The 13487-nt window shown below is 39.6% G+C and overlaps 1 protein-coding gene across 1 annotated transcript in view; it reads right to left on the bottom strand.

Annotated features, from left to right (window-relative positions):
• herc3 (HECT and RLD domain containing E3 ubiquitin protein ligase 3) overlaps window positions 1-11724 on the bottom strand; it is a 29042-nt gene extending 17318 nt beyond the window's left edge. The window contains exons 1-11 of the mRNA XM_069665562.1: window positions 11676-11724; window positions 9373-9724; window positions 6888-7047; window positions 5671-5747; window positions 4826-5047; window positions 4221-4312; window positions 3784-3914; window positions 2835-2986; window positions 2515-2588; window positions 1886-2010; window positions 1699-1758 (exon numbers count right to left, since the gene is read on the bottom strand). Of these exons, the coding sequence (XP_069521663.1) occupies window positions 1699-1758; window positions 1886-2010; window positions 2515-2588; window positions 2835-2986; window positions 3784-3914; window positions 4221-4312; window positions 4826-5047; window positions 5671-5747; window positions 6888-7047; window positions 9373-9595 (1316 nt within the window). The 5' untranslated portion in view covers window positions 9596-9724; window positions 11676-11724. The remainder of the gene's footprint in view (window positions 1-1698; window positions 1759-1885; window positions 2011-2514; window positions 2589-2834; window positions 2987-3783; window positions 3915-4220; window positions 4313-4825; window positions 5048-5670; window positions 5748-6887; window positions 7048-9372; window positions 9725-11675) is intronic.
• Window positions 11725-13487: the final 1763 nt, after the last annotated feature.

Raw genomic sequence — 13487 nt, 5'->3', positions numbered from 1 at the left:
TCATATAAATATACTGTATATGATGGTGGGGGGGGGGGATTACCAGAGGCCTGATGATACCACATTTTCACAACACTTGAGTCCCGGTACAATATAACTGTGATTTTAAACATTTTGTGATATGCGCACGTCTCTGCCATCGGCAAGTAATTAGTAACGTTAACGTTAGTAGTCAGTAGGTAGTTTGCAAAAATCACCATGACGGTTACAGCTGGCTCACACATCACTGAAGTGGTTGCCATAGGTTACACGTAATGATATGCATAGCATCACCCCGTCCATTAACGGGATCGGCTCCTTAGGTTTGTGACGTCTCAAACCTGCCAATCTGAAAACGTGTTGTTCAGCCTGTCCTTGGTACACTGCAGTTTAAAAGCAGACAGGCCCAGCCATGGAGACGACTGCTTAAGTTGTCCCTGATATGTCTTGTAGCACATGAAGAACACCACATGGAGATGTTTACAAGGTTAAACACTGGATTTTCACTTGGAGGGGGGCTTTAAGAATCCCGCTGACCACAATAAATTAAACTCCAGCCGCTGGTTTTGATTCACTACTATGTGGTGACAGAAATCAAAATCATTCTAATCCATTACAGTCAACCTGCAGGTCTGCATTCATTTGTATCATATTCCAGGAGATGTAGGCAAAATACAGGTGATATTTTTCATAAGCAAAAGCAAAGCATGAAACTTTGTTGGCCGTGGTACGCCTATTTTTTCCCTGCCATAACCAATTTTTCTATTTTGCATCCTATCTCCTGAACCAAACATGATGACACAGACAAAACACGTCAGTACAGTATTTAGCACTTCACGTTCTCTCTGCTTTCCACCCTGATGGCCTCCAAAGTTCATCCCCTGGACACGATAAGTATCTGCTGATGAGTGTGTACTAGAAGCCATTATCCCACTACACTCAAAGTGATCTTCAAAGGAAGTCTCACAGAAGTCAGTGACCACAAAGATAGCATCTGTCTCAGCCCTGACCGTCAGCACGTTTTGTTGTATAAGACGACATCGATGCTGTGAGGTCTCTGCTGAATCACTTCCCAGGAGTCGCCCTTACATAAGAGTTTTGTTTTGTTTTCTTGCAGTAATTTTAATTGTTTCCTATTTTATTCCTACTGATTCATCTGGACCGCATTTTTTTGTTTGTTTATGAAGTGCAATTATATTTTCCTAAATTGCCAAGGGTCCATCCATCCTGAGGGTAATCAGATTAATCTGGGGGTATGTGAGACAATTATGGGAGCAGAAAGAGAGACAAAGTTCAGCTGCAAAACTCTATAGGGTTGTTTTTCTGTAAACTGTACTTTTTTACTTAACTTACCTTTTACCTCTTTTGGAAACTTACAGTTGTTAAACATTTGAGAAATTTAGAGCCAGAAAACTAGACAGGTTTTTATAAGATCTCTTATAAAGAAAATGTTTTAATACAAAAAACTGTACTCGTTGTATCGGATTTCATGCGTGTTTTATATTGAATCCCAAAAAATAATTAGTATCTGCAGCTGTCAAATAAATGTAGTAGTAAAAAGTGTTTCCAACCCAAATGTAACGTAGAAGCACAAAGTTGCAGGATATTTTAAATCCTGATATAAAAAGTATGAAAACCTCACAAGGGTTATAGAGTACCTAGTTACTTTCCATCACTGATACTTTCCCATAAATACATGCAAACACTGTGTTTACGCACCTTTGGTCCAAGAAGCTGGCGTTCCAACAAGCTGTAGAGGAGAGCTGAATAATGATGTCACTGTGAATGGAAACAAAAAAAACAGAACGTTAAGAAGAAGTACAGACTAAAAAACCTTCAATAAAAGTGGGTGAATAAAATAAATGTGTAAATAAAGCCAAATATAATCATTAATTACAAAGCTTACTTTGTGACAGTAGAATCTGGGCCGTACATCAGCTTTAACCTCCATGAATTTAATCTGTCATGAGTGATCGGGGACAGGCTTTTACTGATATTAATCACTCTGAAGTCTTCTGGGGGGACGAAAGTCTGCGGAGAGCATAAACATTTAGAAGATTGTCTGCACTTGTACTTCCCGTAGAGGGTATAAAAATATACACAGTCACTGAGATTGTCACAGTTCAGCTCAGAGACATTTGGGTTCAGTCTGAGTTGAGTCTCTTTCCTCGATGAAGATAAAATAAATGGGTCACGCCTAAGGGCTACATATTTTAGCTGTAGAGGCTGAACGTTTGTTACGTCTTCATCTCAATGCATTCCTGACAATTGCTACATATACAGCATTGCTCCATATAAGAACTTTAAAGCTTAGACATAAATGCCACCCTGTGGTGAAACACTGGAACTGACTGAATGTTAAAAACAACAAACTTGTTTTTGGGGTGTAATTTTTTTAAATTACATCCCTAACATCCCTTTGTCTAATCATCATCATCCTATTTCCAAACATCTATAAACAAATAGCAACAATTTAACTTAATAACACTTAACAAAATATGCTTTGGAGAGGGTCAATGTAATGAAATCACATACCTGGTCAGTGGAGTACAACAAGAAGCTATGGTCTCCCCCGCAGATGATTTTGGTCACTGTGTAATGTTTTGATTCTAATAATGACAGGAAACGGAAACAGCAAATGTTAAGCCTAACAGATTTTCCTGTGAACCAAGTCCACTCGATTAAATGACTCGATTATGGTGGACTTTATAGGGTCGCTTTGATGTTTGGGAAATAGCTTTTTCCAGTTTATTAAGCAAAATAAGAGCCAGGCATTTAATAAAAGTCAAACAAGCTATATCATGTACCGTGCATACTGTATATGCTGTAAAGCGAGCAGAGGTTCGTCCACTTACCTGTTCTATGGAAATTTCCAGTCAGGAAACTGGCCTTGACAGGAAATGGGCTTCTGGCGTCTCCCAGTATTCCTGTGCCGAGCTGCCCGTGGCTGTTACAACCAAACGCATACACCACACCAGAGGAGGGCACAAACGCCAACGTGTGGTGCCTGAACGCACAAAAAACAGTCCTAAATTAATTAAGCATTTTTGCAGGAGGTGTTTCTAATCTTCCATTTCCCTTAGATCAATAACATACACACATAAATATGAAAAAGACATACATATTTTTTTGTAAAAATTTACCAAAATACAAAGAAAAAAATCTGCAGGCACTAAACCTGATTTTAATGCTGACATGTTTCCACAGATTGTTGCGCTCAGTTAAAGTGATAATCTCGAAGATTTGCATTTAAACAAATGTCACTATCTATCGCCGAATGAGGTAACACAATGGTGATTGAGCCTATGGCCCACTGATGAAAGCCTTTGCATTTGCAGTATTACAGACTGGGTGTCTGTGGCGACATTCATAGAAAAAATCACAAGCGGCGCCCAGTTAGTGACGCGTTTTCATCACCCAGCAGCGGTTGGTCTGCCAGAGAGGGTAGGCGGAGCTAAGCGGCTGCTTTTCCGCTCTCTGCAAGTGTTGCGAGTAAACAGTAATCTACTATGGCTGAACAAACACAGAAAAGATCGATGACTACAGATACAACTTCAACAATAAGTGAAAATCCAAAGAAAAAGAAACAAACTCGACGCTCAGATGAAGCAAACAGTCTAAAAAGGAAAGCGACCGTCAGCGAGGAAAATCAAGAGTTACAACCGGAGCCAACCGTGGACGTCACACATGCAACACTGTCTGGATATCTGGGAAGTGTGCTCCCGCTATTACCATTTATCGCCATAGGTGCCGCCAAAGAGAACGAAACTGAGATCTTCGCAATTATATCTTTAAACTACGTACCTGCCACAGGTGATCTGGGAAACTTCAGTGCCCATGAGCTCGAGTACTCGTCTGGGTAGTAGTTCATTATTGGTGGAGCCATGACCCAGCTGACCCCAGGAGCCATCACCAAATGTAAACAAGCCGCCATCCTGCCAGACAGACGATACAGATTAAATTAAATTGTGTTGACACAGAGATTCTTAACGTTCTGATGCAGTTAGTCAAACTGAAATTCTGCTTTTCTCTAGGACCACACTGAAAACATGTGTGTCAGGAGGTAGACAAGCTCATTCAGAGGTACATCGTAAGATTTATCTCTACAATAATAGTCATATTGGTTGACATATTCACATACAGCATGAATACTCTCATAACTCTCTGAAGGCATGATATGCTGAGATGGTTTGGATCTTTAACTGCAAAGCATCAGTACAGGCGTTTATCTATACTCATACCTTTGTGAGAGCTGCTGTGTGTTCATCTCCACAGCTGATGTGAACAACTTTTTGAGATCTCAAGAACTTGATGTGGCACGGAACGGCACGATCTGAGGATGGGAACAGAGACAAGCCAGCATGGTCACACTGTTCTAGTGTTCAGATTTAAGTACAAATGAGTGGGACTTCTCTTAAAGGGCCAGTTCGCCGATTTTCAACCTCAGTCCTATCATGCTATTATGGGGAGCTGATGCCATTATGGTAGGAAAAAAATGCAATTTCGTGTCTTTGGAGAACGCTATCCGCTTCTCCAGTGGGCCCTGGAAAACCTCTGCCACATATAAACGTGAGCTTGCTAAACTACACTTCCTCAATCTAGGACGCCCGTCTCCAATTTCATGTCTCGTTCAAAGTCGACAGGTTTGAAATGTAGAATGGGACGAAACCACGACTTGTTTGACCAACTTTCTCTCCAGCTATCGATTACAGAGAGCATCAGCTTTGACTGACAGCGGCTTCTTCCAGGGGCGACTTGCTCCTTTAAGTTGCAAAAAACACTACACCAAACCTTTACAGAAATAATAACAATGATTCTTTATCTCTTTAATCCAGCTGGTTGTTACCTTGTTTATCATTGAGACCCAGTTGTCCAGCTTTGTTCTTGCCCCATCCAAAAACAGCCCCGGACAAGGACAGAGCAAAGCTGTGGTCTCCCCCGGCGGTGATCTGTGCCAAAGGAATTCCTGCCAGAGACTTGAGGGGATGAGGGAACAGCTTGCTGGATTCTCCTTTGCCCAGGCCGAGCTGACCGCTGGTGTTCTGGCCCCATGTGAACAGCTGGCCATCTGGGAGGGTTAAAAAATGGTTAGCTGTACATCTACTAAAATTAAAGCTATTTTAGGTAAGCATGGGGGATGTGGTGCTATCTGTATCTGTGAACCCTCCTTCCTATAGATCCCACCTCAGTTATGGGCAGAGACAGCCAAGATGTTTACCCTCGACCTACCCCATTCTCTCTCTGTCTTATCTGTCACTATTAAAAAAGGCAGGGTGCCAAAACATTATCTCCAACAGATGACAGATGGGAAAAATTTCACTTACATTGCTTCTGCCCATGTGCCAGTTTGGATGCAACATTTTGTGTTAAACCAAAATAAAAAGACAACAGCTGTGGTGCTAATGTGACTTTACTTTGTCGTGCTGTATATTTGCCTCCCACCATTTTATATTAATGACTGTGTTATCAGATCATTTAAATATTTAAAGTAAAGTAGAAGCATCTGTGAACAAAGTAAAGCTTGGACAGTGTTTTTAGTGTGATTGTTGGCTTGAGTGACAGGTGTCTCAGCCTATCACACTCAGTGAAAGGTCAACCAGTTGTCACAGTATCCCACAGGCAAAAAATGAACAACATGAACAATGATGGTGAGATGCAGTCTGATGCTGTAGACAGATTAAGTCTTCATACCTCTAGAAAGTGCAATGCAGTGCTGATTCCCACACATTACTTGAGAGATCCGGTGGTCACACAGCCTTTTGACCAACCTAAGAAGAAAAGAAAAACATTTGTTCATCAGGCCAAAATATTAACATCATAAAGACTTCTCACTGAAGTCACATGATGCACAACAAGGTAATATATTTTTAAGAATATGTTTAATAATAAGGATTTTTTCCCAAACGAAAAAACATGTCTGACTAGGCTAACGCTCCAAAATGGTCAATAAACCACAAATCAGCCTAGAGTAACGAGGAGTGGGACAAAATATTGGTACGGCAATATATCGTCGTATATTTTGTATCCTTCAGTTAATCAGATGTATATGTGATTGTCTTGCAATATATCAGTTATCGCAGAATCACTGTATTCCAATATTATCGTTATCGTGTTCCACGTATAGCGTATCATATCGTGAGTTACCCTGCGATTCCCATCCCTAACAGTAACTGCATGATTTCCTCCCATTATCAGTTACGAGAGATGTCATTGAATGCTACAATTGTAACACAGCTCAATTATAGAGATTGTTAAGAAGTAATAAGTAAGTTTGTATTTATGTTTGAATTTCTAACACAAGTTGGCTAAACTGTAAGAAAAGCCATACGAAACAATACATTAAAGTTTCACTATCCTAATGCGCCGAATTGACTCAATCTGAATAGTTATAAAAAATTATATTTTATTATATTCTCATTTATTTATTTTTTTAACCTTTATTTTTACCAGGAAATAATCCCGTTGAGATACAAGATCTCGGCCAAGACAGCAGCATAAAAAGTTTCACAAAAAACAAACAACAGATTAAAAACAGCAACATAAAAGTTTCAAGTGCAGCGCAGACAACTGACTAAGACAGGAAAGAAATTAATCTACCAATAGCTCAGTAGCATTCAGTACTAGGACAATTGCATTTACTGATCAAATGCTCCTTTATTCAGCTTTTATAGACTTCCAAGCTAATTATTTGCTCTAGTTTGAGGTGACCCTGTAGCTCAAACCACGATGAGGGAGCAAAGACATTAAAAGCACTTTAACCGAAGCCAGATCGAGTTCGAGGAATGACAAACATTATATGTCCATGTGACCGGAGGCTGCGGCCACTGAAAGTCGTTTGTAACGCTCGTATCCCAACCCAAACTTCTCATTTTCTTCTAATGATTTATTGCCTGCTTCGGCTCACTCACCTCGGTATTCGAACAGCCATCTCTGAAGTCCCCAGGCCGAGCTGGCCCCCTTCACCGGCCCCCCAGGCAAACACTTGGCCCTGCTCGTTCACCGCCATAGTGTGGGCCCGACCGCACGCCACCATTGTGATCTTCTGAGTATCAAGAGCGCCTACCAGCTCTGTGATGAGGGGGGGGGAGATATGAGAATGTTTAATAAGCAATTCTCATATTGCAGGCTTAATAAAGATACATCAAATATATATAAATATAAAACATAACTAAAGGAAATACTACTAACCAAAAAATATAAAGGACAAGTGCTTGTACAGATTGTCGCTACACATTTCACAAAAGATGTATAAGTACACAAGAACCTTGTATTGAAAAGGGTGTTTTATTTGCTCAAGGTGCAGTAAGCCTTGTATTTATTCATTGTTGTTACAGCTTCTCCCACATACATACAAAGTAACACACAACACAAACTTGCGCCCACATGAAAACAACACAAACCCAGCAATGTCTGCAAACACTTCACAGGCCAGGAGAGTGTTTCAAATGTCCTAGAAATCAGTATGTGGTTCGTTGTGTAATCAGATGTTCACAGCAGAACTCACTAAGAAATAATGGCACTTTGACAAGAAGAACGTGTATATGTTCTATATGGTTGTTTTTTTTACCATACAGCTAAATAAAATCCTTAAGATGTGAAATGAAGCTTCTCATATGACCACCTGCAGGTCTGTTGACAGTTAACTGCCTCCCCCCAAGCTCTTTTAGGTTAACACAAGGATGTGGTCACATGAAGAACATGAGGGTGTAATTCTACAACTGCAAGTTTAGTTGTTACTGATATGCAATATCTCTCTTACTTTACTATGATTTACATATTCACTTTTTTTTTTTTAGAAAGTTTGAGCTTTTAATAAAAATTGTTTTAGGCCCAAATCTGCCATTTCTAACACCAGTGATCACTGTAGAGAAACTAGACTTAAAGTAACAATCTCGAAGATTACATTTTTTGCTCTTCAGCGCCTCCCACTGGCACTTATCAGTAATTACGAGAGCACTCTTCCCAATTTAACCAGACATCTACGGCTGGCTCCCTTTGTCGTGGTTCTAACTCTTGATTTTCCTCGCTTTCGTTTGTAAACTGTTTGACTTAATCTGAGCGTCCAATTCGTTTCTTCTTCTTTGGATTTTCACTTATTTTTGAAGTTGTATATGTAGTCATCCATCTTTTATTTGTTTGTTCAGCCATAGTAGATTACTGTTTCCTCGTATTGCTTACAGAAGCTGGAAGTGCAGCCACTTAGCTCCGCCTACCCTCTCTGGCAGACCAACCACTCCTGGATGACGAAAAACGCGTCGCTAACTGGCCGCCACTTGTGATTTTTTTCCACAAAAGTCGCCATAAAACTATATATTGCAAATGCAAAGGCTTTCATCAGTGGGCCATAGGCTCAATCACCTTTGAGTTACCTTATTCAGCGATTGATAGTGACTTAACATTTATTTCAAAGAAAATCTCTCGAGATTATTACTTTAAGTCAACAGCCATGCTAGCAACTCTATGAACTGGCCATCAGCATGCTAATATGCTCACAGTGACAATGCTTATTTGCTTATGTTAAGCAGGTATACTGTTAACCATGTTTAATATCTTAGTTTGGTGTGTTAGCATGCAACATTTACTAGTTAGCACTGAACAGAAAGTGCAGCTGAGGGAGATGGGTGTGTCATTAGATGGCTGGGGTTTGTTGATAAGTTGGACCTGTTAGACGAAATTCATTGTTGACCTGATGAGGCTGCTAGGTAAAATGCAGTGACTACGGAGTTATACAACTTCTGGGAACAAAGAATGTCTTCATCAAGTTTCATGGAAATCCATCCTGTAGTTGTGAAGGTGAAAATCTCATGGAGGCCCGAGAGGAAAGCCGGTTCATCAGAAGTTTGACTCACCAGACGAAGCAATGGGAATAAAACTGCCATCAGGAGTTCTCCTTCCCTTCCACTATTTGAGTGTTACCTTTTTTTAAATCCCAATTTGAATCCCATGTTTAACAACAAAGATTTAGATGGTGTCATAAGACAGGGTTTAAGTTTTGTTTTGTTTAATGTGGCGTCTTCTTTTGCAAATAACGCACAGCTTTTTTCTCTTTTTGCAGAATTATGATGTGTTCAGCTAGACTTTTCACTAGCACTGGTACAGCATAGTGTGGGGACAGGTCTGACTATGAGAAACTAGTGGATAATTCATCCTCTGGGGACCATGAATGTCTGTTTTAAGTCTCATGGCTATCTATTTGTCGATTGTCAAGATATTTTAATCCGTGCCAAAGGGGTGGACTGATGGACAGACTTATATTGCCATGCCATAGCACAGCCACAATTTCTTTACTGGTATAATTCCAACAATTCAATCAATATTAACCCAAACTGCCTTTTCAATCATGACCTAAAGGAGTTCTGCTGGGTGGTGTGACAACCTACAAGGTTAGCTTACCTGGGGAGGTCCCTATTTTGTCATGGCCCAGCTGTCCACAGCCGTTAGAACCACATGTGTACACACTCCCATCATGCAGCAGGAACATCGAGTGTTGCCCTCCACAGGCCACCTCTTTCAGTCCCCTGCCGCTGAACACGTGACAGGCCCTCGGCTCAAACATGGGGTTCCTATCCACACCAATACCCAACTGTCCTTCCTTTGCATTCCCCCAACAGAGCATGTTGGCGAGAGGGGAGGGGGTGAGCACCAATCTGAAGGGGCAGAGAGGGTGTTGGCCAGATGGAGGAAGACAAAAAATGTTCAGGCTTGGGAGCAGCCCCGCTTTCTCCTCTTCATGTAAATTCCAACCCTGGGAGAAACAAAAAACAAGCTAATTATGTCACCCTTTTTTTAATTAGAAAGACATCCTGGTCCCAGTGCTCCACGTGTGAAGCCTGTATGTTATTATGAACACAGAAAGGATGGGTTTAGAGATGGGTGCGGCTGTATGTGAGAATGATGTAAGCTGTATGACAGAGGAACAGACAGTGTGTTTAAATAAACCCTGTCAGTGTAATCCCAGCTTAAGCAGCTCGTAGCAGTCCAGCCTCACAGTCTTTCTACTTGTAACACAAGCATGTTTCTGACTTAGCTAGGGGTTATAAAGAAATGAAAATAGAACATGATAAGCAAAAGAAAACAAGACGAGCACTGCAATAAATCGTATCTCTGTGAATATAATTGATTAATCATACAGCTGGCTGTAAAGTAAAAAAAATGTTGATAATGGATCAATTACTTAAACAATTACCTGAACAAAATTGACCTCAATTAACGTGCATTTATTTACCTTTGCTACTGTTGGTCAGACAAAACAATAGATTTGAAGATGTTGTGACATGTACGTTTTACAAAATGTTCACATTTTACGGTCATACCGATAAATCAAGAAAATAAAAATGCTTTTTAACTTAAGCCCTAGTTATAATGTTCAGATGTTGTTAAAACTAGCAATGGGGCAAGACCGTATAGACTGTAATTAAATCTTATATACAGTCTTTGGGTAAGGTTTAATATTGTAAATATATTTGTTTTATTAGTCTTAATGCTAAACAATTAAAATGTTTGTTATCTAATGATGTTAAGTCCGACATTATAAAAGCACTCTGTCATTGTTGAGTTTTACACATGCTATAAAGAACTGTTATTATTATTGGTAGCAGTAGAATAATGAAATGCATCTCAACAGCACAACAAACTTCTGCCTCTAAAATGTGTCAACAGTTTCAAGAAAATTGAACAGTATACCCTTTAGGGCTGGGCAATATATATCGTTAAAACAATATGAAAATGTCTATCGTATGTGTTTTTCTATATCTTTTCTACCATGATGTCACAAAACCAGTGGCTGAACTGCTTTACGGCAATTTTTACATCACTGTGATATGCTTTGCGTTCTAATCCTTGCACATGGGAGTGACCCTGGAGCCAACCATAGAGGGAGGCTTTGTTTATTAACATGGACATTAACATGCAGAAAAGGACACAGGAAAATGTAAATTATCCAAAAAATAGGCTTTACTGTGTGGTTATTTCATATGGACTAATCATTTGTTAAATTACCAGAAAACATGCTATATCGTGATATAAGATTTTGGCCATATCGCCCAGCCCTAATACCCTTCATGAGGGAAGGTAGGCTGCTGCAGTATTTTCAGCTGAGTGTACCTATATAATAGGTGCAGGGAGTATATCAACTAAAAGGGAGAAAATATTCTGGTAAGACTAGAGTAAATATTGTCCTAAACATAAAACATAACACCTTAATAACTGTAATATATCTAACATTGGCCTGCTATGGTATCCTAAACAAGGCTTTGGGTCCATAGTAAACAGTCTGAAACCATCTTTATAAATGTTACCTGTGTGTTTATGTGTAAACTGTACCTTGAATGGTCCAGCCTCATAATCTGTAAGGACGTGTATTTAAGCTTACGTTAGCTTGGGAGAGTGAAGAGGAGTGGCCTGGGTCTGCGCTGTGTATACATGAATAACACTGTGTGCAGGCGTAGCTAAATTTCTGTGCTGGCATTTAAACAGTTCATTTACGGAGCCGAAACATGCGCCTCCGTGACCCAGACAAGCCGTTAAAGTTAATAGTTAGCTAACGTTAGCTAATTAACCTTAGCTACATCATCGCTGACTGTCAGTGTTGTCGATAAAAAACAAACAAAACCCCATTTCAAGGCCGATGTCTAAGTTGTAAGCAGAACGATGTTCTATTATAGCTAGTTAATCCAGTATTAAAAGAGGGTGTTTACCTGGACAGATGCATTCTGATATTGGGCGTTTGGTTTCGGTTCAGCTCCGAGATCCAGCTAGGAAGTACCACTGCTGGCTACGTCACTGAACGTCAGACGCAGGAAAGCTCCCATTGGTCCGCCGACCAGGAAGTGCACGTTTTACAATACATTCTGTGACCCATCACAATCTGTGAACTCATCATTGATTTTAGCTAAACCTTTCTATCTTATTGTATCATATATTTTTTTATTTATTTATTTACAAAATAGTGCCTCAAAAGTATTTAGATAGAATCACAAATTGTGTTAGCTATAAATGTAAATTATAGATACAGTAAAGCTCACACTTTTTTAAAGCTGTAATTGCAGAAATATGAGTGGTGAGATGTGTCCATACAGCTGTATCTGACCCTTGGGTCTTTTAGATGAAGTTTTGGTCCTCTTATGTGGCATGGCCAAGAGAATATTGAATAGAGACTGTTACTACATTGTACAAAGAAAGTGGGCTAGATATAAGTTAATTGAGGCACTGATCAAATAAACGTTGTAATTTTAATGTAATTATTAAATGCAATCAAATTAACAGAAATTCTTTGTTGAAATGCTTGTTTCATGCCAACATCAATCAATTAATCAGATACTCAAATTAATCTGGTATCTGTAGCAGTTGTAGTCCTGTAATAAGAAGGTCAAATCGTTCATCTGATGGCTTACCTGCTTAGTGCCTATCTACCTGACCATCTACCTACTAGCAGGCACTGCCTGTGCATCCTTTGCACATGACCACATTCTACTGCAAGCTAAAGATAACAAGCTAGTCACAGTTGTTTAGATGCAGGTAGAAATGATAAAGCGCAGAAATTCCTCCCCTATTATATTGTGGACTCCTCCACGACCAGTAGTCAGGCAGCGCACATGAATTTGACATACTTCACTTTGGATACTTTTAAAATCTGGCTCACTCTTGCCAGAATATTCAAAGTTGCCTATAACAGATTTAATAAGGAACTCACTGAAAATGTTGTTTTGTTTTCAGTGATTGCTTTTGGTTTCACTTTCCAGCTCGATTGACCAATTGATTCCACTGATTTTGACAGTTTCATTAAAAACATTTAGAACAGATATTTATATATAGTTATTTGCTGGCATTCAAAGTAGAGTAATACTATTTTTTCTTAGTTACAATCCAGACAGGTTGGTAAGCAGTTGTTTGAGCCTTCTAATGTATTGTAGGCTATTATAAAAACGTAAATTACATGTTCTAATTTGAATCTTAATCCAAATAGTAACCAGTTACTGCAGCTCTCAGATAGATACGTTTTTTTAAAAAGTACATTTTCCTTTTAATTGTCTGTAGTGTATGGCATTGGCCTACTTTATGTCAGAAAATGGGGCAGCAGCAGCCACAGGGAGGTTAGTGTCCTGGAGTCGTAAATTCCAATGGAGTTAAGGCCTCAAATTACTGGTGTAATAAACATTGAAACTATTTAACTGGTTACACAGAAAGTTATTCCACAATTAGCTTATAATACCTTAAATTATTTATTATTATTTCAGTGTTGTTTGTTTACCTCCATAGTGGGAGGAGATAAGGTATAATGTTGATAAGTATGAGAAGCAAATAGAAAGGGAGTCAAATCAGGTCTTCATTACAAAACGCTTCTCTGATTGGCTGCGAGAAGCCAAAGTTACGGACTAATGATTGGCGTCTACAGTTGTCAATAATCTTTTATGTTGACCAATCATGTGCGCAGTACGTGGGGGCGTCGAGTAGGAGTAGACGCATTCTAGCATTCTGATTGGTGCGGTCACATCACAGGCCTTGTTTGA

The sequence above is a fragment of the Semicossyphus pulcher genome, unplaced genomic scaffold, assembly GCF_022749685.1.
Source record: "Semicossyphus pulcher isolate SPU_LCO1_2020_fin unplaced genomic scaffold, fSemPul1.0.p SCAF_17, whole genome shotgun sequence".
NCBI lineage: Eukaryota > Metazoa > Chordata > Actinopteri > Labriformes > Labridae > Semicossyphus > Semicossyphus pulcher.
This window is presented reverse-complemented; position numbering and strand designations above follow the sequence as displayed.